This window comes from Schistocerca nitens, chromosome 6, assembly GCF_023898315.1.
Source record: "Schistocerca nitens isolate TAMUIC-IGC-003100 chromosome 6, iqSchNite1.1, whole genome shotgun sequence".
In the NCBI taxonomy this organism is placed as follows: Eukaryota; Metazoa; Arthropoda; class Insecta; order Orthoptera; family Acrididae; genus Schistocerca; species Schistocerca nitens.
The window spans coordinates 308,435,399-308,460,054 of record NC_064619.1 but is presented as its reverse complement, the minus strand read 5'-3'; the positions used below and the strand labels follow the sequence as shown (position 1 = coordinate 308,460,054).

Genomic DNA, 24,656 nt, shown 5'->3' with positions numbered 1-24,656 from the left:
ACTCACCTAAGGACATCACACACATCCATGCCCGAGGCAGAATTCGAACCTGCGACCGTAGCAGTCGCGCGGTTCCGGACTGAAGCGCCTAGAACCGCTTGACCACCGCGGCCGGCTCTGTCATAATGATACGGGCTGTGTTCGCATGGAATGGACTGCGCCCTCTGGTCCAACTAATCCGATCATTAACTGGAATGATTATGTTAACCTTCGTGGAGACCATTTACAGTAAAAAAAACGATGGAGTTTTTATGGATGACAGTGCGCCATGTCACCAGGCCACAATTCTTCGCGACTTGTTCGAATAAGTTTCTGGACAATTCGAGCGAACCATTTGGTCATCCAGACAGCCCGAAATGAAACTTATCAAACATTTATGGGGCATAATCGAGAGGTCAGGTCGTTCACAAAATCCTGCACCGCCAACAATTTCGCAATTATGGACGGCCATAGAGGCAGCATGGCTCAATATTTCTGTAGGGGCTTCCAACGACTTGTTGAGTCTATGCCACGTCGAGTTGCTGCACTACACCGCGCAAAAGAATGTCCAACTCGATATCCCATGACTTTTATCAAAAAAAATGGTTCAAATGGCTCTGAGCACTATGGGACTTAACATCTATGGTCATCAGTCCCCTAGAACTTAGAACTACTTAAACCTAACTAACCTAAGGACAGCACACAACACCCAGTCATCACGAGGCAGAGAAAATCCCTGAACCCGCCGGGAATCGAACCCGGGAACCCGGGCGTGGGAAGCGAGAACGCTACCGCACGACGACTTTTATCACCTCAGTCTATTAATAAATGATCAGCATGTAATGGTCAACCAATCTGGACATAAGAAAATTAAACTTCTATCTGAATAACATTAACAACGATAACTACAAAGTTTTCAACAAATACACTCATCCATTTTGAGCATTGTTAAACACTGCAAATGTATGTTCTCAGTGGGTAATTTAGGTAGACATTGAAAGCAATCACGATTTACTGTCTCGAAACACTGATTCTTCCGTAAGCTAGCATTCCAATTACTACGTCAATGGAGACGTCTGCATATATGTGCTCTGTATAATTTCATCAGATTTCCCAAGTCTTTAACGCACTACTTGAACGGCGATAACGTCACACAGTTGGACGATCACTCCATTACCTCTCTTCCCAACAAGTGCATAATTCTTTATAGCTATTAATAAGAACTCTTCTATTAGCAGCGTGCGTTATTTTTCGACATGAAAATTTGTTAAGCTAACGACTGTACTGTGATGAAGTGTCATAGCACAGGTCTCCACATTTTCATTGTTGAAGCTGAGAGTATACTGCTTGTTTGCTTGTACTTCACTAATCAGATTTCTCTAAAAGCCAACATAAGACTAAGAGTCTGTAGTAGCTTCAAACTCAGCTTAGAGATGATCAAATGTTTAAATGTATTAAACTACTCACTCATTCTGATCGAAACAATGGTGGAAAATAGCTGCTCCAGCCTGTCATGAACACACTCTGCGAGCACTAGAGATCGAAGTACGTTTTCGGATTCAGGTGCACGAAGAAATAATTTCTATAATGCATCGGAAAGTGTCATAATGGGTATGGTTACGTTCAGAACATTTTTTCTAAGGTGTCAATTCTAAAAGATTGCTCTGTTGCAGCCTGCCTTGTACTACAGTGGCCGTCACGAAAGTAGTTCGCTCAAGGCTGCACGTGTCAGCTCCTAACATCTCACTCAGGTTCACTCCTGGCCCTTTAGTCGATCGTTCGTCGCAATTTATTTCTTCCGTGTGATTGGGTTCGCTTTGTTCGTAAACTCGTTCCGCTTTCCAGATAGTTATGAGTCAGACTCAAGAGCATCGTTTTTCGTTTAGCATAGCTGCCACCCGACGTCATCCTGATGTATGGCGGTACCAACAAGACATCAGAAAACTAATTATGTAATAGCTAAATATCTAATTTCTTAAAGTTTTTTTAAGAAACTTCCGCATGGCAAAAAAGCTAGACAGAACATTAATTTTACTCGTGCACAAAAATTGACAGAAGAAGTCTTAGACAGACCAGTGAAAAGTGTTAGCGGCATCCGTTATACTTTATAGGCTGTATGTGTGAATTCTGTATTCCATTCGCAACGAAAGACATATAAACGGTCAAGCAGTTTTACTCAGAAGAGACAAAGAACTGGTTCGTGACTTGGAATACGGCAATAGAGGAGGGTGTCTTACGACAAGTAAACATGTTGACTGATTGCAACACAAGATTGAGTGTAAGGGCTCGGAAACGTCGGTTCTTTTCCTTCTAAAAGACATTGGTTCGATTTCAGAAAATCTACCGACGTAAGCAAATTTTTTAAGGAACGAAGGGATATTATCGCCTCGAGAGCTACATTTTTGCTGGCTATTCATTTACTGCATATAGACAACAATAGGGCTGTCAATTATCAGGACGACTCTAAGGCATACGATGGCCTACAGGTATAGTAGTTTTATGACACTTTTGTACCGGTGTTTTTATTGATGGGTGCAGTGATAAAGAGTCTGTAACAGCTGCAAATGTAATCTTTTCCTGAGTAAAAAACATCCACAGTCCTCTTTAGGCGAGCGGTGAGAAGTTGCAATTCCTCGCGGCACTGCCATGGAGAGTCTCTTGCAAGTAAACCGCGTTCATAGGTAATACGGTACAATAATGATGTCTCAGATGTTACCAAAATTAATTTCATAATTTTCTCATCAAATTTCTAGCTGGAAGATTATAGGATGTCAAACAGAATGCAAATTCTTCAGCAACGACATTTATCTTTACACTCGTGAAACAATTTCACAACTCTTATGGGATTTTATTTCTTACCTCTGAATATTTTATGCTATCTCGATAAAATATGTATCGCCTCCATGTATAAGTTTTGAGAGTGTTCATAAATCTTTTCAAGGCAAATATGTTAACACTTGTGTCTTTTTCCTCGGGTTAAAGTAAAAAATTCTTTTCTTGAAAATTTCTTTTAGCATGTCCTTTTTGCTATTTTTTTTTTTTTTAGTTTTCCTCGTAACGCTTGCAAGACTCTTCTTTTGGAAAACACTCCATCATTTTACAGACTAAAAATATAGATGTCTAACATTTTTCGGCGTTTTTACTAACATTTGAAATTTTTAAAGAAATGGCAATTGTTTAATTAGGCGAGACAACCACGATCCAACGAATTTAGTTACGCCCACGATAGCACAGGCGAGCATTTGTTAAAGGCCGGCCGGAGTGGCCGAGCGTTTCTAGGCGCTACAGTCTAGAACCGCGCAACCGTTACGGTCGCAGGTTCGAATCCTGCCTCGGGCATGGATGTGTGTGATGTCCTTAGGTTAGTTAGGTTTAAGTAGTTCTAAGTTCTAGGGGACTGATGACCTCAGAAGTGAAGTCCCATAGTGCTCAGAGCCATTTGAACCATTTGTTAAAGTTACTGTAATTTAGGAGGATGAAAGCTATAAAATACAGGGTTAGTCAAAATTATGTTAACTCTCAAATGACAGAAACAATTTATTAACTTTGCATACACCTATAAACGGAATTCATCGAATGTGTTAAATGATGTGCCGCAAGTGCTAAATATCTGTGAACTCATCCTGTTAGCCATCACATTCAACACATAAAAAACCGACGATTAACAACAGCATTTAAAGCCGTACACACATTTCACTGGGAATGGATGATATCACATCCCGAATATGGTCCTCTAGGTCACTGACGTCACGGACTTTCCTACTGAGAACGTGCTCCTTTATCATGCCCCATAATCAGAAAGCACATGGTATCAAGTCAGTAGACTGTGGATCCTAGCACCATGGACCATCACGATCAGTCCACCGACCTGGAACGTCGCATCGAGACAGTCTCTAACAGCACGGGCCCAGTGCAGAGGAGCGCCGTCTTGTTGGAAATACCCTGCACGGTGGATTTATAGTGGTAGTTCATCAGTTTTGTACTGCTGCAACATTCTGTAAGTAGGCGTCAGAAGTTAATGTACGTGTATCAAAAAAGTAGGACCAAATTACTCCAGTGGCAGGCACAGCACTCCAAACATTCACCTTGAGGGAGCCACTTTCACGGTCCAGAATGACTCGTGGATTTTCGGTGGGCCAGAAAATAGTGTTGTGTCGGTTCACAAATCCACTTGCGCGAAAAGTAGCTTCATCGCTGAATGCCATTCAGTATATCTCGCCGGATATTCGTCATTTCAGCTAAAATCTGACAGCATTCCCCCCACTTACGTTTCTGCGCCAATGTTAAACCTTGGGTGACTTGGATTTGGTATAGCCTCATCCAAAGGTCGTGTTTCAAGAAGCGCCAACCATTTTTTGAGGATTTTCTGTATCCAAACTGCATCGTATTCTTGATTTCGAAGGACTCTGCAACACAGCTCGATGAAAAAAAGCGATGTTTTGTTCATATCTTCCTGGTACTGGACGTCCTTCACTGCCTCGATAGTTATTAACTACCGATCCCGTATCCACTAACTTCATGTAGATGCGATACACAGTTAAACGGCTTGGTAGCTGACGTACAAATCGCTGTAGTAACTTTACACGGACAAGAGTCGCCAAACCACACACTTCCATTAGGCTTGCCACAAATCTTCTTTTCTTCAGTGCCAATCATGCAGCCATTATGTGAATTGAAAGTAGAAGAGATTGAAGACTTTACAGTGATTAGCTCTGCAACAACTAAATGTAAAATGTAGCACATTTTATAATACATTTTAGTACATTACTGGCCATTAAAATAGGCACACCACGAAGATGACGTGCTACAGAAGCAAAATTTAACCAACAGGAAGAAGATGCTGTGATATGCTAATGATTAGCTTTTCAGAGCATTCTCACAAGCTTGGCGCCGGTGGCGACACCTACAACGTGCTGACACGAGAAAGTTGCCAACCGATTTCTCATACAAAAACAGCAGTTGACCGGCATTGCTTGGTGAAACGCTGTTGTGATGCGTCGTGTAAGGAGGAGCAATGCGTACCATCACGTTTCCGACTTTGATAAAGGTCGGATTGTAGCCTATCGCGATTGCAGTTCATCGTATCGCGACAGTGCTGCTCGCGTTGGTCGAGATCCAATGACTGTTAGCAGAATATGGAATCGGTGGGTTCAGGAGGGTAATACGGAACGCCGTGCTGGATCCAAAAGGCATAGTATCACTAGCCTCGTATCACACAGGCATCTTATCTTCATGGCTGTAACGGATTGTGCAGCCACGTCTCGATCCCTAACAGATGGGGACGTTTGCAAGACAACAACCATCTGCACGAACAGTTCGACGACGTTTGCAGCAGCATTGACTATCAGCCCGGAGACCATGGCTGCGGTTACCCTTGACGCTGCATCACAGACTGGAGCGCCTGCGATGGTGTACTCAACGACGAACCTGGGTGCACGAATGGCAAAACGTCATTTCTTCGGATGAATCCAGGTTCTGTTTCCAGCATCATGACGGTCGCATCCGTGTTTGGCGACAGCGCGGTGAACGCACATTGGAGGCGTGTATTCGTCATCGCCATACTTGCGTATCACCCGGCGTGATGGTATGGGGTGCCATTGGTTACATGTCTCGGTCACCTCTTGTTCGCATTTCCGGCACTTTGAACAGTGGACGTTACATTTCAGATGTGTTACGACCCGTGGCTCTACCCTCCATTCGATCCATGTGAAACCCTACATTTTAGCAGGATAATGCACGACCGCATGTTACAGGTCCTGTACGGGCCTTTCTGGATACAGAAAATGTTCGACTGCTGCCCTGGCCAGCACTTTCTCCAGATCTCTCACCAACTGAAAATGTCTGGTCAATGGTGGCCGAGCAACTGGCTCGTCACAATACGCCAGTCACTACTCTTGATGAATTGTGGTATCGTGTTGAAGCTGCATGGGCAGCTGTACCTGTACACGCCATCCAAGCTCTGTTTGACTCAATGCCCAGGCGTATCGAGGCTGTTATTACGGCCGGAGGAGGTTGTTCTGGGTACTGATTTCTCAGGATCTATGCACCCAAATTGCGTGAAGATATAATCACATGTCAGTTCTAGTATAATATATTTGTCGAACGGACACCCGTTTATCATCTGCATTTCTTCTTGGTGTAGCAATTTTAATGGCCAGTAGTGTAATTTTGACTAACCCTGTGATTCTCCTCCACATAAATATCAGTGATAGGGGCAGCAGGTGTCTGACTGTGTGTTTTGTGCGTCAGTGTTTGCAGATGTCGAACGCGACTGAGCCGGGAGAGCGGCCCAACTCCGGCTCTGGTTGCCGCCTGCGCGGGGGCAGCACGTCGTCCAACCCCGCTTCTGGGGCCGGCTCTGGGGGCGGCAACGGCGGTGGTGGCGGCGGCGGTGGAAGTGGCGGTGGCGCGGGCGGTGGAGGAAGCGGCGGAGGCGGCGGCGGTGGCACGGCGGGGGGTGGCAGTGGCGGCGGGGGTGGTGGGGGCGCCTCGACGCAGGCCCAACCTCAGCCTCCCAACTCCAACTCTGGCGGCGCCAAGCAGGTGGCGACGGCGGCGGCGGGGCAGCCGCAGCAGCGAAAGCCGTGCTGCTTCTGCTGGTGCTGCTGCTGCTCCTGCTCCTGGTAAGTCCGCCCGCCCCTCTGCTGCAGCGCTCAGCATCCATTCGCAAAACATGGCATGTTTCAAAACTCTTCCGAGAAGCGTATTGCTATCGCTCTAGCTGGCGCCTTTGACGGAACACGGTTGTGTTCTCCTAAAACATTCAGCGGTGTTCATATACACTTGTACAGGGGTACTTCTAATAATGGCCATCACAAATATATACGGAACGAGTTAATACACTATCTGATCTAATGTACCCGGACACTCTATGTAGTTAAGAATACAGTGCTAGATTTTATCAGAGACGAACAAGCAAGTACGGAAGGATGCGTGGAGTATTGCGTCATCAGTAGAGAAACTGTAACAGCAGTCTGAGTCGTTCAGAAGAGCTCACTGGCTTCCAACGTTAAAAACTGACTTACATGGTCAGGAAATTCGCCACTTTAGCGGAAAACAACGCTTGATATATTTCTGCACTCGATCTGGTTGAATTTGAGCTGGTCTATCTTAGTAAACACAGCCTGTATAGAACATTATTAAGTGAAAATTCCATAGTGTCGTCATATACTATTTAACATACGAGGGTTCCCAGAAAGTAATACATTGCATTTTTTTCTTTAACAATTCTTTATTGAACACAATGAGAATTACACAAGCGAAAGAATGGTATTTTATGTACACACCTTATTTTTCCACGTAATCTCCATCTCGTTCTAAGGCCTTCCTCCATCGTGAAACAAGGGCTTGCTTGCCCTGTCGGTAACAATCCTTTTCCTGGTGGCGGAGCCAGTGCTTCACTGTGTGAAACACCCACTCATCGTCCTCAAAATGTCTTCCACGAATGACATCCTTTACTGACCCAAACAAGTGGAAGTTCGAGGGGACTAGGTCAGGGCTGTACGGTGGATGGGGTAACACTGTCCAACCCTGTTTCACGATGTGTTTACCAGTCCTCAGAGTTGTGTGGAGCCGAGCGCTATCGCGTTGCAGCTATACATCTCCTATGTTGCTGTGACAACGAACTCGCCGGAACCGCGTCTTGAGTTTTGTTACTGTGTTGACATACGTTTCTGAATTAATGGTACCACCTCTTGGTATCACATCAATGAGAATAATACCTTCACAGTCCCAGAACATGGTGATCATGACCTTACCAGCGGAAACAGTTGCTTTGAACTTTTTCTTCTGTGGGGAGTGGAAATTGCTCCATCCCATCGACTGTCGTTTTGTTTCGAGCTCAAAATGGTGAACACAGGTTTCATCACCTCTCACAATCCTGGACAAGAATGCCTCCCCATCAGCTTTAAAACGTTGCAACAAATCAAGACAAATGTTTTTTCTGTGCGCTTTGTGAGCCACTGTTAGACACCGTGGGACCCATCTTTCACACACTTTTGAATGTCCAAGAGTGCGGATGATTGCATCCACACTTTTTGCTGATTGACAGATTCGGCACCAACTGCCGAGTCGTAATGCGTCCGTCCTCACGAATGAAAACACCAGCTCGCCCCAACATGTCGGATGTGACACCGGTGGATGGTCTCCCCGACCGCTGCATATCGTAGAACTCCGCCGAACTGCCTGCTGATGACCTCACCCTCCGTTCCCAGTGACTAAATGTACTTCTGTCGACAGCAGATGCCCCATAGATTCTGCACAAGCGTTTGTGAATATTCCTCAATGTTTCTTCCTCTGCAATGAGAAATTCAGTGACAGGACGTTGCTTGTAACGTACATCACCTACAGAGGCCATTTTGAAACTGTCCTGCAGCTACGCTATCCGTCGGAAGTGACGGAAACTTTGCGCGCTCACTCAGGAGACTTCAAATAATACATACGTAACGTTTCGTATCCGTAGCATTGTTTTCGGCTGAGAAAAAAAATGCGGTGCATTAGATTCTGGGCAACCCTCATACAACTGCCACACATGACGTACTTCATTCCCGACACCCACCTTTCGAAACTGCAAAGACTGCACTCACTGTCCGCTCTTAAACAGGTCATAGTTGACAGTGTTAAACTGCACAACAAATTAAGAGGGCTGTAAAATAAAGAATGACCATAATTTTTTTCTGACAACACACCATTACTCATACTCATAATTTTGATGGTCCTTCTCAAAGTAATCTCCCCTGAATGCGATGCACTTTTCCCGGCGTTTCTGCCAGTCTTCAAATACATGTTAGGGAATACAGAAAGTCACATGGGGCTAAATCCGGACTATAGGGAGGGTGAGAGATGCACTTCACGTTGATTTTTTGCAAGATATTCAGCAATAACATTAGCAATATGCGGCCGCGCATTATCGTGGTGCAGCATCCAGCCTGCTTCTCGGAAATGTTGTCTTTTGCGCTTGATATGAACTTGCAATGTTTTCAGGACACCCCTGTAGTATTTACCAGTTACTGATGTGTGTGCAGGTACAACATGCTGATAAACCATTCCATGAATATCAAAGAATGAGATGACCATAACTTTCCCAGCAGAAGCAACCACTTTTGCTTTTTTGGGGGTTGGTGATGAAGGATATTTCCAAACTGAGCATTGCTCTTTGCTCTCATGATCAAAATGATGTAGCCAAGTTTCATCAGCAGCGATTACACTTGAAAGAAACTCCGGATCCTCCTCTAACATCAGCTTTAACTGTACACACACCTGCATGGGAATGTCCTTTGTTCAGGATCCAATCGCTCAGAAACACGTGTCATGTGTAACTTTTCTGTCAGCAACATATTGGTGTCACCCAATGAAATATTCAGAATTTCGGAAAGTGATCTTAAGGTAATTCGTCGATCGTCTCTCACAATGACAGCAGCAGTGTTGATGTTTTCTTCCGTAAGAGCAGTAACTGGAGCACTGGGTCCTCCTTCCTTTGAAACTGATTGTTTCCCCTCTTTAAACATTTAAACCACCTTAGAGCTGGTTTGTAGGGAAGAACACTCTCTCCATAGGCCTCCTGTAACATTGTATAGGCCTCAGCTGAATATTGTTCCTCGCGTGTTACCTCCATTGCAGCGGTAGGTGATACTGAACGTGTCTGACCTAGCCTGCCTCTCACAGGCGGGAACCAGGAATTACAGCAATAAAACTACTACGGCGTGTTTAGCGCGAGAAATTATGACCATAAAAAATTCTGATCATTCCTTATTGAACAGCACTCGTAAAGTGTCACTTTTTCCAACTTTATCACTTTCTGCTATTGTAATGCGTAACCTACAGACTTCGCTCGAAGGTGCCTACAATTTTCTTCTGTAACGGTCGAAAAGTGTTGCTCGCGTATACAAATTACGAAAGCTATGCCAGCCATGTCGTCCAGGCAAAGACATTTACCGATACTTGTGCAAAGGCAGGGTGGGTCACTAGTAAAAATATGTTTCCACATCTCTTCAATTAAATTAATGTAAAGCAAATAATTACTTTCTTGTAATTCAGCTTATTGAAATGAAATCTTGTTTAGGAAATATAGATTTTTGTAACATAAACGTTGGGTCATACACCAGTTGTCAGAAATGCGTTTGATGCAATAATACTAATTAAAAAAACAAAAATTTACTATGAATACAGAAATACATATAGAGCACAACAAACCCACAAAAGGTGCACAAACTGGTTTCCAAGCTGTTCTAATCAAACAACACAGATTTCAAATCTTCCAGGACTGTAGGGTTTTAAATTCTGTTTGGATTCGTTCCTGCAAATGCTCAACATCAAGATTCTGGATGGGATTACCCTCATATCTTACTATAACTCAGACTGAAAATCGATATGTGTGGTGTCTGGGGATCATGGATACCATAGTAATGCATCTGCCAAACGATGTATCAGTGTTTTCAGTTAGAAAATCATCGTCTTGTAGCCATAACAACTTTTCCTTAAACGGCTACAGATATACAAAAAGTGGACTATTTTCCACTTCTGGAAGCATACGTACATAAGTAATTAGCAGAAGTTACTCTGTTTTGAGACATCAGCTTTCTGAATGGTTTTATAAGGCCCACCATGAATCCCTCGCTTGCATTAACCTTTATATCATCTGAGTACACTTGCAAACTATGTCCTCTATTAACTGTTGTATGTATTTTACTCTCTATCTATCCCTACAATTTTTACCTTCTACGACTTCCTCTAATGTCTGCCGACTTTTGGCAGGTAATGATTGAAGTGATCGCTTTCTCAAGAATCTACAGATACCAGTCACTGGTCCCCATTTTAATTGGAGCAGAGCTGGGAATCTTCCTACACGTCGGTCAGCGTGTTTGAAGGAGAACTGGTTGCTCAATAAAATAACAATCTGGAAATTTGGACGGTTGAAAGGCTTTTTATTTGACATTTGACCTAACAGCCGAAGTCTTACAACCATCTGTATGAAGATGTACATACAGAAAAGATTTTGTTTGTTCACTCTGCCATTCACTCTTAAAAGTCGCTTTGTCACTGTACGGAATGCTTTTGTAAATTTTAGGGTCGGCTTCTTGTCGGATTATGTACAAGTCGTAGAATTCCTTACGCCTATTCAGACCATCTTCATTTAGGCATTGAAGTAAAGTAGGCCTTTATGGTTTCAATTTAAGCTCTTTCTGAACGTTTCAAAATCTTCTTCTTGGTTTCCATAGTCCTTTGACTTTTTATTTAAGATTTAGTGAATGAGATTGCACAAAACTTTGTGTGAAAACATTAAGTTTCTCTTCTATAGTAACATACTTTGGCCTAACTTAAAGAGGAAGATACGTTACTGACCCCCTCTCTTCAAATCTTAACTTGATTTTGCGAATGCCTTGTCGAGTTGGAGGATGGATATTTGAAAAATGTTTCAGAAGCAAATCACAAAAATCACTGTAATTATGGTCAATTTTCACCATGTTTGTAACAGGAATACATGCTATCTGTAGTTAAATTTTTATTAATTTTTTCTCAGATAAAAACAAACTTCCTTTTAATTGTTTCTCTGGTAACAACAGAAAGGTGACCCCAGACTGCTAGTGTCAGTTGACTTATGGGTACTAGAACTAGTCATCTTCACAACTGACTGCCAATACTCTATAGAAAACAAAGTCTAAGGATCGCTAGTCACAACTTTCTTATGGCCCACCCCATACTATGTATCAGTTCATGAAAAAGATCTTTCGAGAAATGAATGCGTTGCTTGTAAGCCTCGCTTTAGAGTATAAATCGGATTGGTGTGGTTTTTGCCTGGTTTCTGCCTCTTTGTGAGCTTTCGATTGTAGTTATGTCAAACATACCTACAGTCATATGTGTAACTTATACATGAAGGCAGGAAACCTTGCGATATTTTTATTATGTGTTAAATGCTATACGGCGTACAGGCGAGCATCTGATAGATTGTAGAATAGGGCAACTTTTTCCGAACTGTGAAATAAAATGACAACCATCGCCCTGCCACAAAAAAAAAAAAAAAAATGAAAATGCAACAGGGAGTAAAGAAGTATACGAAAAACTTACATGAAACAAAAACTGTTCGATTAAACCGTAAATAATGCAGTCGTCAGTCTAGAGGACCAAATCATCAGTATACCAGTTGGTTTATCAATTAATATTGTACATAACGTAAATGAAAACACTTATATAACAAGCATAATTTGTGACAGTGCACAACTGACGTATTTTACATAATGATCGAACACTTTTCTTTTTGGATCTCAATATAAGCTGAAAAACAAATAATGGTTACTGAAAGTACGGCAACCTGTCCAATAAAAATACATTATATCGCAGCAGCATTTAGTTGCATATCACTTTCATTTATCTCTCTGACTGAAACTGTAGAAACTTCTTTCATGAATGTATTCAAAACCTCACGGATTATCTAAAAGCAAGAAACTGAGGCTGAGACAACACAAAAGGAATTAGTGGTTAATATTACTTTAGGTACCAAAATTACAATTCTAATCAGTGGGACCTTTGAAAAATTCGGTTACATTAGTTCAACTACTTTTAAGGAACGTTTAGGTGAGTAGAATTCTGACTGACTAAACGTACTTCTTGTCACACAACTACAATTTCACAAATTTTCTGGCAAAACTGAGAAGACAATATTTAGTCCTAAGTGTTTCTTTCATCACGATCAACAAATGAACGACTCTCTGTACCCATTATGATTGAGTTTGTTACCCTAATCGAAGCAACAGCGACGCAGACTACAAATTAGAGCAGGATGCAGAGAGTGTCAAACACAATAGCTATTACCACAGTTCCTTCGCAACAGGAACGCTGGACAAGCCTTGTATAGGCTGAAAGAAGTACGATGTTCTGTTTTAGGATGTTTGATGCTCAACTGTGCAGACTATGAGGCATGGTGTGTCCATCTTCCGCCATTGACTTTGTTAGGAAGACACTTTGCAGACCCCCCCAGACTTGCGCGTTGTGCTGTGGTGAGTATTCTATGACTGTGGAGGGGTAGAGGGGGGAGGGCTCTCAGCAGTACAAAAGGCCACGGTCTTCAGACAGATAGATTTAAAATATGCAAAAAAGGAAACGACATGTTGTAGTACCAGGGTTATTAGGAAAGTAAGGCACTATCGGGAGCGAAATGGAAACCATACTGAAAATAAAATGAAGTTTTTCACATATATATTGGGCAGTGCCTCTAGTGTGTCTATCGCTCGTGTCACGTCGCTCTTTTCAGATCTGAGCGCACATGAGCACGTAAAGATGCATAAAAAATAGTGTCTCCAGCCAGATATGAGAGCCTGGCGAGATATTTCGCCTGATGTCATACAGCCCACACAACATGACTGTCACGCATTTCCTGCTTCGTGACAACACTCAGCTGCATCCTGCAGAGGGAATGAAGATGCTCCTGCAGCATTTTCGATGGGAAGGGCCATAATTGGTTTTCCTTGAGTTTCCTCTCTGCTGACATGAACTGCTGGCTATGAAGAGAACATTTTGGCACAGACAACGAGTTGTAGACAATTGCAGAGAATTGGCAGATACCTTCTATGACAAGGTTACAGAAAGGTTGGTACAATGCTATAACAAATGCCTAAATTGGTGCAGCGACTATGTAGAGAAGTAGCTGAAGGTGTAGTAGCTAATTTGCAAATAAAACATTCTTGATTTTCGCAGTGGTTTACATTTCACGGCCAATCGGACCTTACTTTCCGAATAGCCCTCGTATATGCGCGGCTGGGTACCTGCACTTTCGGCCGCTACAAGCACGGATAAGTCTTGCGGACGAGGCACGGCCCCTGCAAGTTGTTTGTCAACAGAAGAGCTGCTGAGCTGCTTGCCTCCAAGTCTTCTGCATTCACCACAGTGCCTGAGTACATTTGGCAGAGGATATTTCACTTGTAATTAAAAAGAGAAAACAATTACATATAACTTACAAAATTATTAAAAGATGATTATGGCGTTGAAATATGAAATGTTGCATTTTCGTTTTGATTTTTATATGTAAATTTACACTGATGGGTCAACAACATTTAGACCGTTGCCCGGCACCAGAATTAAATTCCAACCAGTTAATGTGGTAAAGAAAGTATATAAGTGGAGCAGAGATGAATGAGGAATCACTCTAACTATGATACAGGACTCAAAGTGGGAAATCCACTGACATTAACAGCTTTGACAAGGGCATATTATTATGGATCACTGTCTGGGAATGAGAGTCTAGGAAATTACGAAGCCGGTCGGCTGTTCGTGAGCTACTGTAGTGAGCATCATGGAAAATGGCTGAAGGACGATGAAACCACACGCAGGCGACAAGGTGTGACTATTGATCACATAATTATTTCTTTTACACGTCATATGTTACATGTCAATTAATTTCTGTCAATATCGGATGACGTTTTCAGTACGTAATAAGTTTTATCAAAAAGTAGCTGTATTCTAAGAAATATCCATTTTATCTTGCAGACTTTATAGTACTTGCTGTATAAACTTTTTGGCGTTTGACGGAAGATTTCATTTTCCGGACACAAGGCATTTCGATAGAATAACTATTCTGTGTCAAATAGTCGTACATTCGATGTCCTTTAAGATTCGATGAAAATATTGTGGTGTTACAAAAGTTCACTTTGTTGTACACAAGCCCCAGAACTGCTCCAGGATTGGGCAACACTATCTGTATCTTTAGGACAAATAGCCTCCTTTTCTCACTCCTCAACGATTCAAATGAATAAAAAGTCACTTACATTGGAAGTATACCTTTCACGTAAGAAATAACCGTTGTTACGTTTATGCTTGTCTGCAATTTCCTAGGTCGTGTCTCAGTGGTATCTCTTATCAACGGCAGGAACTGTCAAAGCATATTCCACTGTGAAATATTCGTTGATTTAAACATCGGGTTTCATTGATACATTCCCCGTGCAGAAATTTATTAGAAATAGTGCAGAAAAACTAAATAACAGTACAGCTTGTGTTTGATTAGAGCTGCCAACCTTATCTCCCACTAAAGAACTTCACATTCGATCAGCATCGTGACTAATATTTACTTTACGTAGAATGTATGAGACTGAAACGTTTTTTTTTCGAAATATTGGGAACAATTACGTCGAAATGAAATAATTTGATCCAAATTTCTAATTATTTGAGTTTCATTCGCCTGCTATTCTTTTTCATTTTTTTAATGGCGACGAAAAGTATGTTATTCTGTATGATAATCTACCCTCAGCATCTTTGTAAATAAATGTAGTAACTATCGAGGAATAAACCTCCTGGATTCAAACTATAAATTATATGGCAATATCTTGAATGCAAGACTTAAAGTCTCATCGAAATGCTAATATCTGAAGAACGATCAGGTTTTAGAAACGGAGGAAGTAATTCTTCCTCGGCATTGCGTAGAGTCGACGCAATGAATACTGGTCCTATCGTACATCGTTTGCATAGTGCCCGATGTTTGTTCTAGCGTTCCATTTTGCTGCAGGGATAATAAGAGTGCGTCAGGTACTCTTCGACACAGAAGAACTTTGTGTGTCCAAGGGGATTTATTTATAGTCTTCCATATTTTGACATATTCTTTGAGCAAAAGAAATATTACTGCGCCATGGGTTCCTCAGTGCTTTACTGCTGAACAGAGGGAGGGGCGGGTGGATATCATAGTCTTGTTAAAATAGAGATTCACGTTGAAGGTGAAGCGTTGGGGCTAGATGATCTGAGCTGAAATCGCAGCCCAAAACAATTGCGACGTAGCCTGTAAGCGGTTAAAACACGTGATGACTTTTTCTTATGGTGACAAAGGCCTCATCGTGTCAGACACAGTTCCTTTAGGTGCAATTTCCACGGAAATTTACTGTCGTACAGGAAAAAAAGTGCACGAAATGTGACGTAAGTTGTTTGACGCTGTGCTATTACTTCTTCAGGAGAATGATCGCCTGAATAGTTGAGTGAATACATTTGGGAAATGCTACCTCAGTCATCCTGCTGTCCATGCGTATGCCTTTCAGATTTCGATTTATTCTTCAGTTTAAAACTACCTATGAGTAAGTGTCGATTTCTAACTCCAGGAAAGCTGATGGTTACCGTTACCCGATGAGTTCGGTAGAGTTATAAAACTTCTCAGATGTTGGTCCTAAGACATTAGAAAGAAGGGAGACAATATCATAGAACTGTAAAGAGATGAATAAACATGCAAATAAACAGAAAAGAATAAGCTGGAGATAAATTGAAAATATGATGGGATGTTACAAATTGCTATACACTGCCTGTTGTGAAAATTCCAAGTGCTAGAACGAACGAGATTTGGAGGATAGATGCGAGACACCGAGGTCTGGCCATGATGACAGTGGTTGGAACGCTTGTGTGTTTATGCAGCAGCAACGCTTCACCTGTCCGAGCTCAGGAACAGGTAGCTGCTGCTGTAGATTCTACGAGCACTGGGAAGCGAATTCACTGACAACACAGTTCTTCATTTACATTATGCGTGGTTGTAGACGAAATGTAATGTTTGCTACCGTCAGCCTTTCAAATCATTCTCCTATTACGTGTATCTTTCCATCTATGCGTACCTATTTATTACATCCAGCACCATAGTGGTCTGTTTTACATGCTCTTTTTTTTCTTTTTCTCCGTATTTCTTTTCGGTGTCTATTTCTAAATGACATGAAACTAATCTATAACATATATACTTGACATCATTCAAGCGTGGGGGTGATCTAGAGTAATATGAAATATACACACATCAAAAAATGTTTTGCATCACCTCGGTTCCGAGAGTTCCGGAACCCGTACAGAAAATTGGAATAGAGATCAACACACATCATTTCTGCCCTTTTTATTGCTCATGAAAACCACACATTGCATGTTGTACCACCACACAGCGAGACCTTCAGAGGTGGTTGTGCAGATTGCTGTACACACCGTACCTCTAATACCCATTAGCACGTCCTGTTGCATTGATGCAAGGCGTTCAGCCTGACTGGGCTGCCTCCAAATACGTCTCCGACGACTGTCTGGTTAAAGACATATGCGACACTCATCGGTGAAGAGAACGTGATGTCAATCCTGAGCGGTCCATTCAGCATGTCGCTGGGCCCATCTGTACCACGCTGCATGGTGTCGTGGTTGCAAAGATGGACCTCGTCATGGACGTCGGGAGTGAAGTTGCTCATCATGCAGCCTATTGCGCACAGTTTGAATCGTAACACGACGTCCAGTGGCTGCACGAAAAGCATTATTCAACATGGTGGTGTTGCTGTCATGTTTCCACCGAGCCATAATCCGTAGGTAGTGGTTACCCACTGCGGTAGTAGCCCTTGGGCGACCTGAGCGAGGCATGTCATCGACAGTTCCTGTCTCTGTGTATCTCCTCCGTGTCCGAACAACATCGCTTTGGTTCACTCCGAGACGCCTGGACACTTCCCTTGCTGGGAGCCATTCCTGGCACAAAGTAACAATTCCAACGCGATCGAACCGAGGTATTGACCGTCTAGGCATGATTGAACTACAGACAACACGAGCCGTGTACCTCCTTCCTGATGAAATGACTGGACTTGGTTGCTTTGGGGGATTCAAGGGACCAGACTGCGACGGTCATCGGTCGAAATGACTGGAGCTGATCGGCTGTCGGACCCCATCCGTCCAATAGGGGCTGCTCAGGAATGGTTGTTTACATCTTTGGGCGGGCTTAGTGACATCTCTGAACAGTCAAAGGGAGTCTGTCTGTGATACAATATCCAGTCAACGACTATCTTCAGGAGTTCTGGAAAACGGGGTAATGCATAACATTATGTGATGTGTGTAGAAGTAAAAACTTCAATAGAAAAGATTACTAATCATGATTTCATTTTTTATTGACCGGTTTCGGCAAATCTAAGTTGCCACCACTGGATCTGAAAACAAATAGATCACAAATTACAATATAATCAGGTCAGCTACAATAAGTTGGGGTATATATTTTGACAAAATGGATATATTCAACATACCTTATGCAAATACATCTCATTACATCTCCATCATATGTACAATATATCGTGTTAAGTCGCGACACGTCATTCCACGAACATGCACAAAGTGATACATCGTCATGTCAATAGTAAAACAAGGTTGACATAAAATATCATACATATTGCACCGACTCCACAAACTCATGTTCGCACAACAGACGAAAGATAACTCAGGATAACATGTCAAAGAAAAGATGTTACAAACTATTAGCAGGTGCAACTATAGTAATAGACACACAGAAATGCGATCGTAAATTATAAAGCATAAAGAAGAAGTTACATCCAAGAGGTCGACAAAAGAATGCAACAGGTACATTATAGTACGTAATTGTTCAACACAAGTAATCCAGACCGGAGTATATTCAAATAACAAATTTCTTTTACATTAATTTTTTGTGGAAAATTTTAAAAATAAACTTGTTATAAAAGTATTAGAGAATGTATTCTACTACCTACTGCCTATATAGCCAAATAGCTACAAGGCAAACACAGAGGGAAAATAAGTTTACAGAAGACCAGTGGAAATCTTGGTGATAAAGAGAACATGTCACAATGCATGTAGGTAACAAGGGGGACAACTCAGATATTGTATTCTTAAAACACTATATATAAATCACAGAATTATACACTAATATCAGTACAAGTCAAGATGAGGTGCTAACGTAACATGGTGCTCGAGGTCTTACAACTAATTACGTTAACACTGACACCTTGTGTCGTATTATATATTTTCTGATGATATTACATGTTACCCATTTTCCATATTATGAAAATTAAACACTGTAATTATGTATATATTATCGGTATAATTCACGATACCGGTGTCCTACCTTGTGCTAATGGCACCTAGACTACGAACTACCACGATTTCTTATGGTGTTTTGTTATACTTTTATAGATCGTAATCACTGTTACTTTGATTTGTACTTATATCACCATAATGCAAATTATAAGTTTGCTCTTATTCATTACTTAATTTCTGGTCTTTAACTAAATGCTCGTTACACCAAAACTTCAAGCACCTTGTTACATTCGCACCTAGATGTTGTTCTACTTGTATCGGTCTGTAATACTGTGATTTGTATATAATATTTCAAGAATGCAATATTTTAGTGGTTATCCGTTTTTATTGATATACATAATGACATGTACTTAGTCCATTTTTTTCTGTATTCTTATCGCCTAGACGCCTAAGTAATCTGTAAGCTTACTCAGTGACGATATATTTCCCACAATGTAGTTGCCTTATAATTTCTTCTTCTTCTTCTTCTTCTCCTTCTTCTTCTTCACTTCACGTATTAGCAAACTGCCTGTTACAGTACTCCATCTCTTGTATGGTCTTCCTACGTTTCCTCTTCCAGTGCATTTATAATTGACAGCCTTTACAGAGATCTTTCTCCATCCATACAGTCTATATGATTCTTCTATTTTCTTCTATTTTCCATTATTTTTTCGTTTAGTTTATATAGTCCTAAATCATTCTTTATATCTTCATTTCTTTTTCAATCTTATCTTGAACATCCTTCTACTCCTCTTATAAATCTCATTTCTTGAGCCTGTATTCTACTTTCTTACATCTTGCTGTTACTCATTCTTCAGTTCCATAAGTAAGGCATCGTGCTTCTATTTTTTTTATTAAACTTCAGCTTCATTCAGACCAACTTTTTACGATGTTTCCACATATTGAAGTAAATTTATTAAACTTTTGGTCCACGTCATGGCTGTATTCATACGTGATGTCGCATCCTAGATATCTTAAATGTCATACTTGCTCAAAGATATTATTATTAAAAACTGTTTTAGATCTTACTGGTAGTCTGTACTGAAATGGCATCGCTATCGTTTAATCTACCGATAATGTTAGGTTGTATGCTGGCACTTATAGACTTCCTTATTTCTGAATGTCTGCCACAACATTGCCACCAGCTGGTAGTGTGAAACATCTTTGCTTTGACTTGTGATGCTTAGTCTTCTTTCATCTGTTGTGTTAATATGAGCTTGTGAAGTCGGTGCAATATGCATGATATTTTAGCAAATATTGTTTTGTTATTGACATGCCGGACCATCAATTTCTGCATGTTCCTAGAATGACAGTCGCGACTGGACACGCTACGTTGTAGATATGATGGACATGTAGTGAGAGGTATATAATGGATGTTGCAGATATCAATTTTCTGAAAATATGTACGCCATCTTACTGTGTCTGACCTTATTACGATTGATGTTTGCGAACTGTGTGCTTTAAAGAACCGATAATGGTAACTTCGATTTGTCAAAACCACTCATCAAAAATAAAATTATAATTAGCGATCTTGGTTGTTGAAGTTTTTGCTTCCACGTTTCACATTAGCTGTAAGACTTTCTCGGCTATTGGTTATGTACATATTTATATACTTGTAAATGTTCAAGTCTGACATAGCACAATATTTGAAATGCTAGTCGTTCATTCGTTTAAAGTTTTTCCATGCCTCACGTATTTCTCCTATACAACTCTATGCTCCAGTTGTACAGTTTCTGAAACATGTCGTCGTTCCATTCTACAGATGATGGTAGTCATTAATCTCAATTGCGAATTCATCTGATATGTTTCATAACAGCTGTGGTCGCCTCAGTGCATTACCATCAGAATAATGCTGGCACTGCATTATCGTATTTATCTGCCGATATCGGGCATACGACTTTCAAGTACAACGTTTAATCTGCACGGGAACGCACATAATGTATGGGAGAGAACAGATCGTAGACGCATGGTTCACGACATATGGAAGTTTGGGTCTGGCCGCGAGTCCCGCACGGATAGCCAAAAGATAAGCGGGAAATCCGGGTTTGAGTCCCAGTCCGGCACAAATTTTCATTGTCGTCATTCCATTATACAGCTGATGATAGTCATTATTCGCAATTGCGAATTCATTTGATATGTTCCTTAGTTCCACGTTTATCAACTATTTTGAATCACTGGAGGCTGATGGAATATTTTGATATTTATATTTATATTGCTTGCTAAACCCAGGTTCAGAGCTATTCTTCCGAATGCCCCTGCATTTCTGAATTTATGTCTTCTTGTTAAGGACTAATTTCATAGGTCAATAAATAACCTGTGAATATTATTACTTTTTTCTTTATTTGAAGTTCTCTACAAAAGATTTGGAAATTTATGCCAGAAAATATTATTTATTTCGGTTTCTAAAGCGTTGACTACTATATATCTTAGTGTGGAACTGTCCCATTACATCGTTCCATATGACATGAATGAAAGTAAGCATGCAGCGTAACCTTCGTGACAGCTACTGCCAAAACTGGCAATCACGTGACGCATAAGGCTTTTAAGCTATAGACTTGTATAACAGGAATATCTGTTGCATATTATTTACAGTTCTACAATTCAATTTCTTGTCAGTATCAGCGTCCACAAGGTTTAAACACGATTTTTCCCACCATGAGTTACTATTATTGAGAAAGTGCATGATAACTATTTTCTGTTCTTATGTATACTTTTTACAGCATTAGTGTGGAGGTGGTTGATGTACAACAAATGTTGGATAGATTCAGTATCTACATTAGTTGCACACTTCTTGTGATATGCATCGAGCCTGAAGAAGATTTCTTTTGTAAACTGACACAGATTCTTAAAAGCACGCATTCTTTTCAGTAAAATATGAAATAAAGTGGTTATTAATTGTCAGTATTATAAAATTTAAATATCTACAAAATGGTACTCCGCACTGTATATAAAAAAACTACATAATGTATCCGTATGACTTGGGAATTTCGGGATAGTCAGACATTCAGAATCAGGAAAGGAGACAGGTATGATCCAACCTTTGCAGGCAATGATGAATACAGTGAGAAAAACACTGTAGAAAACTACTGCCAAATGACTACACAGTCTTTTGTTAATTTTTGATTTATGGAAACGTGCGTATATGTTTCTGCGTTTATAAAGAATGATAGTTTTATGAGTTAGTTACTTTTTTTGTCAGTTATCCTAAACGACGATGACGATGCAGAATATTCCGCCTTCATCGGTTAAACGGTTAGCTGCTTAAGATACAGCCTCTCATGTACACAACTTCTGTATCTCTGCACTACTCAAACTGTTTTTGTTCTCTCTCTCTTTTGCTTTCCTTATAGGACCAAATGGTAAGTGTGCGAAAGGTGGCATGATACATTGCGTAAGTAGCAACGGCGACAGAGTCGCTTACGGCCAGTTGTACGACTGCATGGAATGTAGAGCGCATGGCACTTAACACAATCATGCCATTATGCTCTGTCACTTTTTTCTTTCCTTTTTAAGTTATATGTCCATTTTTTGTACAGAATTTTTTTGAATGTCATGTGGCGCGAGTTTTTCGTTGTGTTGTAACAACATAAACCTTTCTCCAGTGGACAAAATAAGAATTGTTTTATTCTGTGTACAAACAATGGAAGTATATACCGCTGGAAAAAGCTCATTCAACTCACATTTTTTGCCAGATTTTTTGCAGTGAATAAGGAGAGAATGCGGCAATCTTCAGCCTACTTTTAGTTTTCTTCGCCAATCCGTAGTGGCCATAACATACGTATGTTTATATTATAATCAATTTTTTAATCATTTTTTACTTTGTTTGTGCCATGCAGACCTATGTCTGACATAACGCAAGCTGGCCTTGTGCTACCTTTACATTCTTAATTCCATAAGACGGTGTCTGTTGCCTACGGGAATGGATACTTATCAATAACCTTCAGATAAATAGCTCAGAACATCCATATCTTTTATAATTCTTCGGCATAAAATACATGATGCTTATAGAAAATGTCATAACTAAACGACCCTATGCCTTCTACACTCGATGTCCTCAGGGACACATTTCTGTTGTTTTCATCCAGGCATATTTCTTTCCATTTTAAGATTAATGTATATAGGGGTGTTCTCTGCACAAGTCCAGGAACCTGTCCCTTCTCCAAGTAAAAGGTTTACAAACTCTTTCTGAACCTTTTCTGTTTAACAATTGCTCAATTCCTTTTATACCTTATCTATGCACGTAACTTGACCACCTTTCTTTACTGCAAGATTGCAAATGTCACGATGTCTTACAGTTACGCCTATCACTTCCATAAAACATGGACACATTTCCAGAAACTTCTTACTCTATTGTAGGTAAATAGTTTACACAAATATATACAGAGTGTATCATAATTGATGGCGTGAACGCATACAGCTGGAAGTACACTACACTAGAAGCAAAAAAATCTCAGTAAACAGAGGGTCGCAAATGCATACCTTAAGAGCTACGAGCAATTCTTCACCCTAGATACTGTGAAGCAAATCTCTTCTACTGCAAGCTCTTTGCTTTCCACATTTTGGGAAGTAGAAGTATGGACCAAAACAAGAAAAAATGTCCAGTAAACATTTGCTCTAAAATGCATACCTTAAAAATTATGATCAATTGTTCATTGGAAGAGTTGTGTTTCGAAGTAGCGAAGATGAGCACGTGCTCATAGGTCTTAAGGTAAGCATTTTGGAGCTCATGTTTACTGGACATTTTCTTCTTGTTTTGGTCCGTACGATTACTTCCCAAAATGTGGAAAGCAAAGAGCTTGCAGTAGAAGAGATTTGCTTCACAGTATCGAAAGATTGCTCGTAGCTCTTAAGATACGCATTTTCTACCCTATGTCTACTGAGACTATTTTGCTTCTAGTATCGTGTACTTTCAACTGTATGCGATTACGCCATTAATTATGATACACCCTGTATACAGTACGAAGGAAAAATGCATCACTTGGAGGACAGCATACGATTATTCATCCAGATTCAAGACAAAAATTTATCCAGCAAATTCAGATGGGATGCATTTTGAAAGCTCGTGTATGAAAACGAGGAGCTGGCGACGCTGTCACATAGTACAGTGCATCGGAACCTAGAGAGGAGCTTGTGTCAGCCAGCACTACCGTACCAGCCGTCGCAGCTCACTGAGTAGACTGCTGGGATATCAGACCCACATCCACCATGGAGCTATGATTCGAATTCTCGTCAGGTTCCTTTTTACTTTTTTAGACGTCCGTTCCCTAGTTCTTGTCGTTTATAAGCAGGACATCGTTTTGTCACACCACAACAGGCTATCACATGACAGGGGGATCCATTTAACTGCATTCATGTTCTTGTCAGCCACGTAGTGCACAATCATAACTGATCCTGTCAAATTCATGTAGGACGGCTTCACGATGAAACACACAAAAGACGAATACGTCGATATGCTTTTGGTGCTGGGTGCGTCCGATGCGAAAGCTGCTGCTGTTTCTATTGCTCGTGCGTATGCTGCACAGTGCCCTCAAAGGTACTGTCCTGATAAGAATGTTGTTCGTTGCCTGGAGCAACGCCTTTGGAGAACCGCTGATCTTCGTCCACAAATAGTGGACAGAGGTCATACAAGGATCAGACGTACAGAGGACGTGATTGTTGGAATCGTTTACCAGTCACCTCAGCGAAGTACCCACGATATCGCAAGGCAGTTCCACGTAACTTAAAGACTGGTTATTGAAGTGTCGCAAGATGAAGAATTGCGTCGATATCATTACACGTTAACTCAACATCAACGGCCGGAAGACTGCATTCGACGACCACAGTTTTGTGAATGCTTTTCGCACCAAGTGAAAGATAACGAACGTCTTATAAATAACATGATATGAACT

The 24,656-nt window shown here is 41.0% G+C and overlaps 1 protein-coding gene across 1 annotated transcript in view; it reads left to right on the top strand.

Annotated features, from left to right (window-relative positions):
• Positions 1-6,237: 6,237 nt before the first annotated feature.
• LOC126263339 (regulator of G-protein signaling 17) overlaps positions 6,238-24,656 on the top strand; it is a 461,202-nt gene continuing 442,783 nt past the window's right edge. The window contains exons 1-2 of the mRNA XM_049960428.1: positions 6,238-6,308; positions 6,444-6,602. Coding sequence (XP_049816385.1) covers positions 6,238-6,308; positions 6,444-6,602 — 230 coding nt within the window. The remainder of the gene's footprint in view (positions 6,309-6,443; positions 6,603-24,656) is intronic.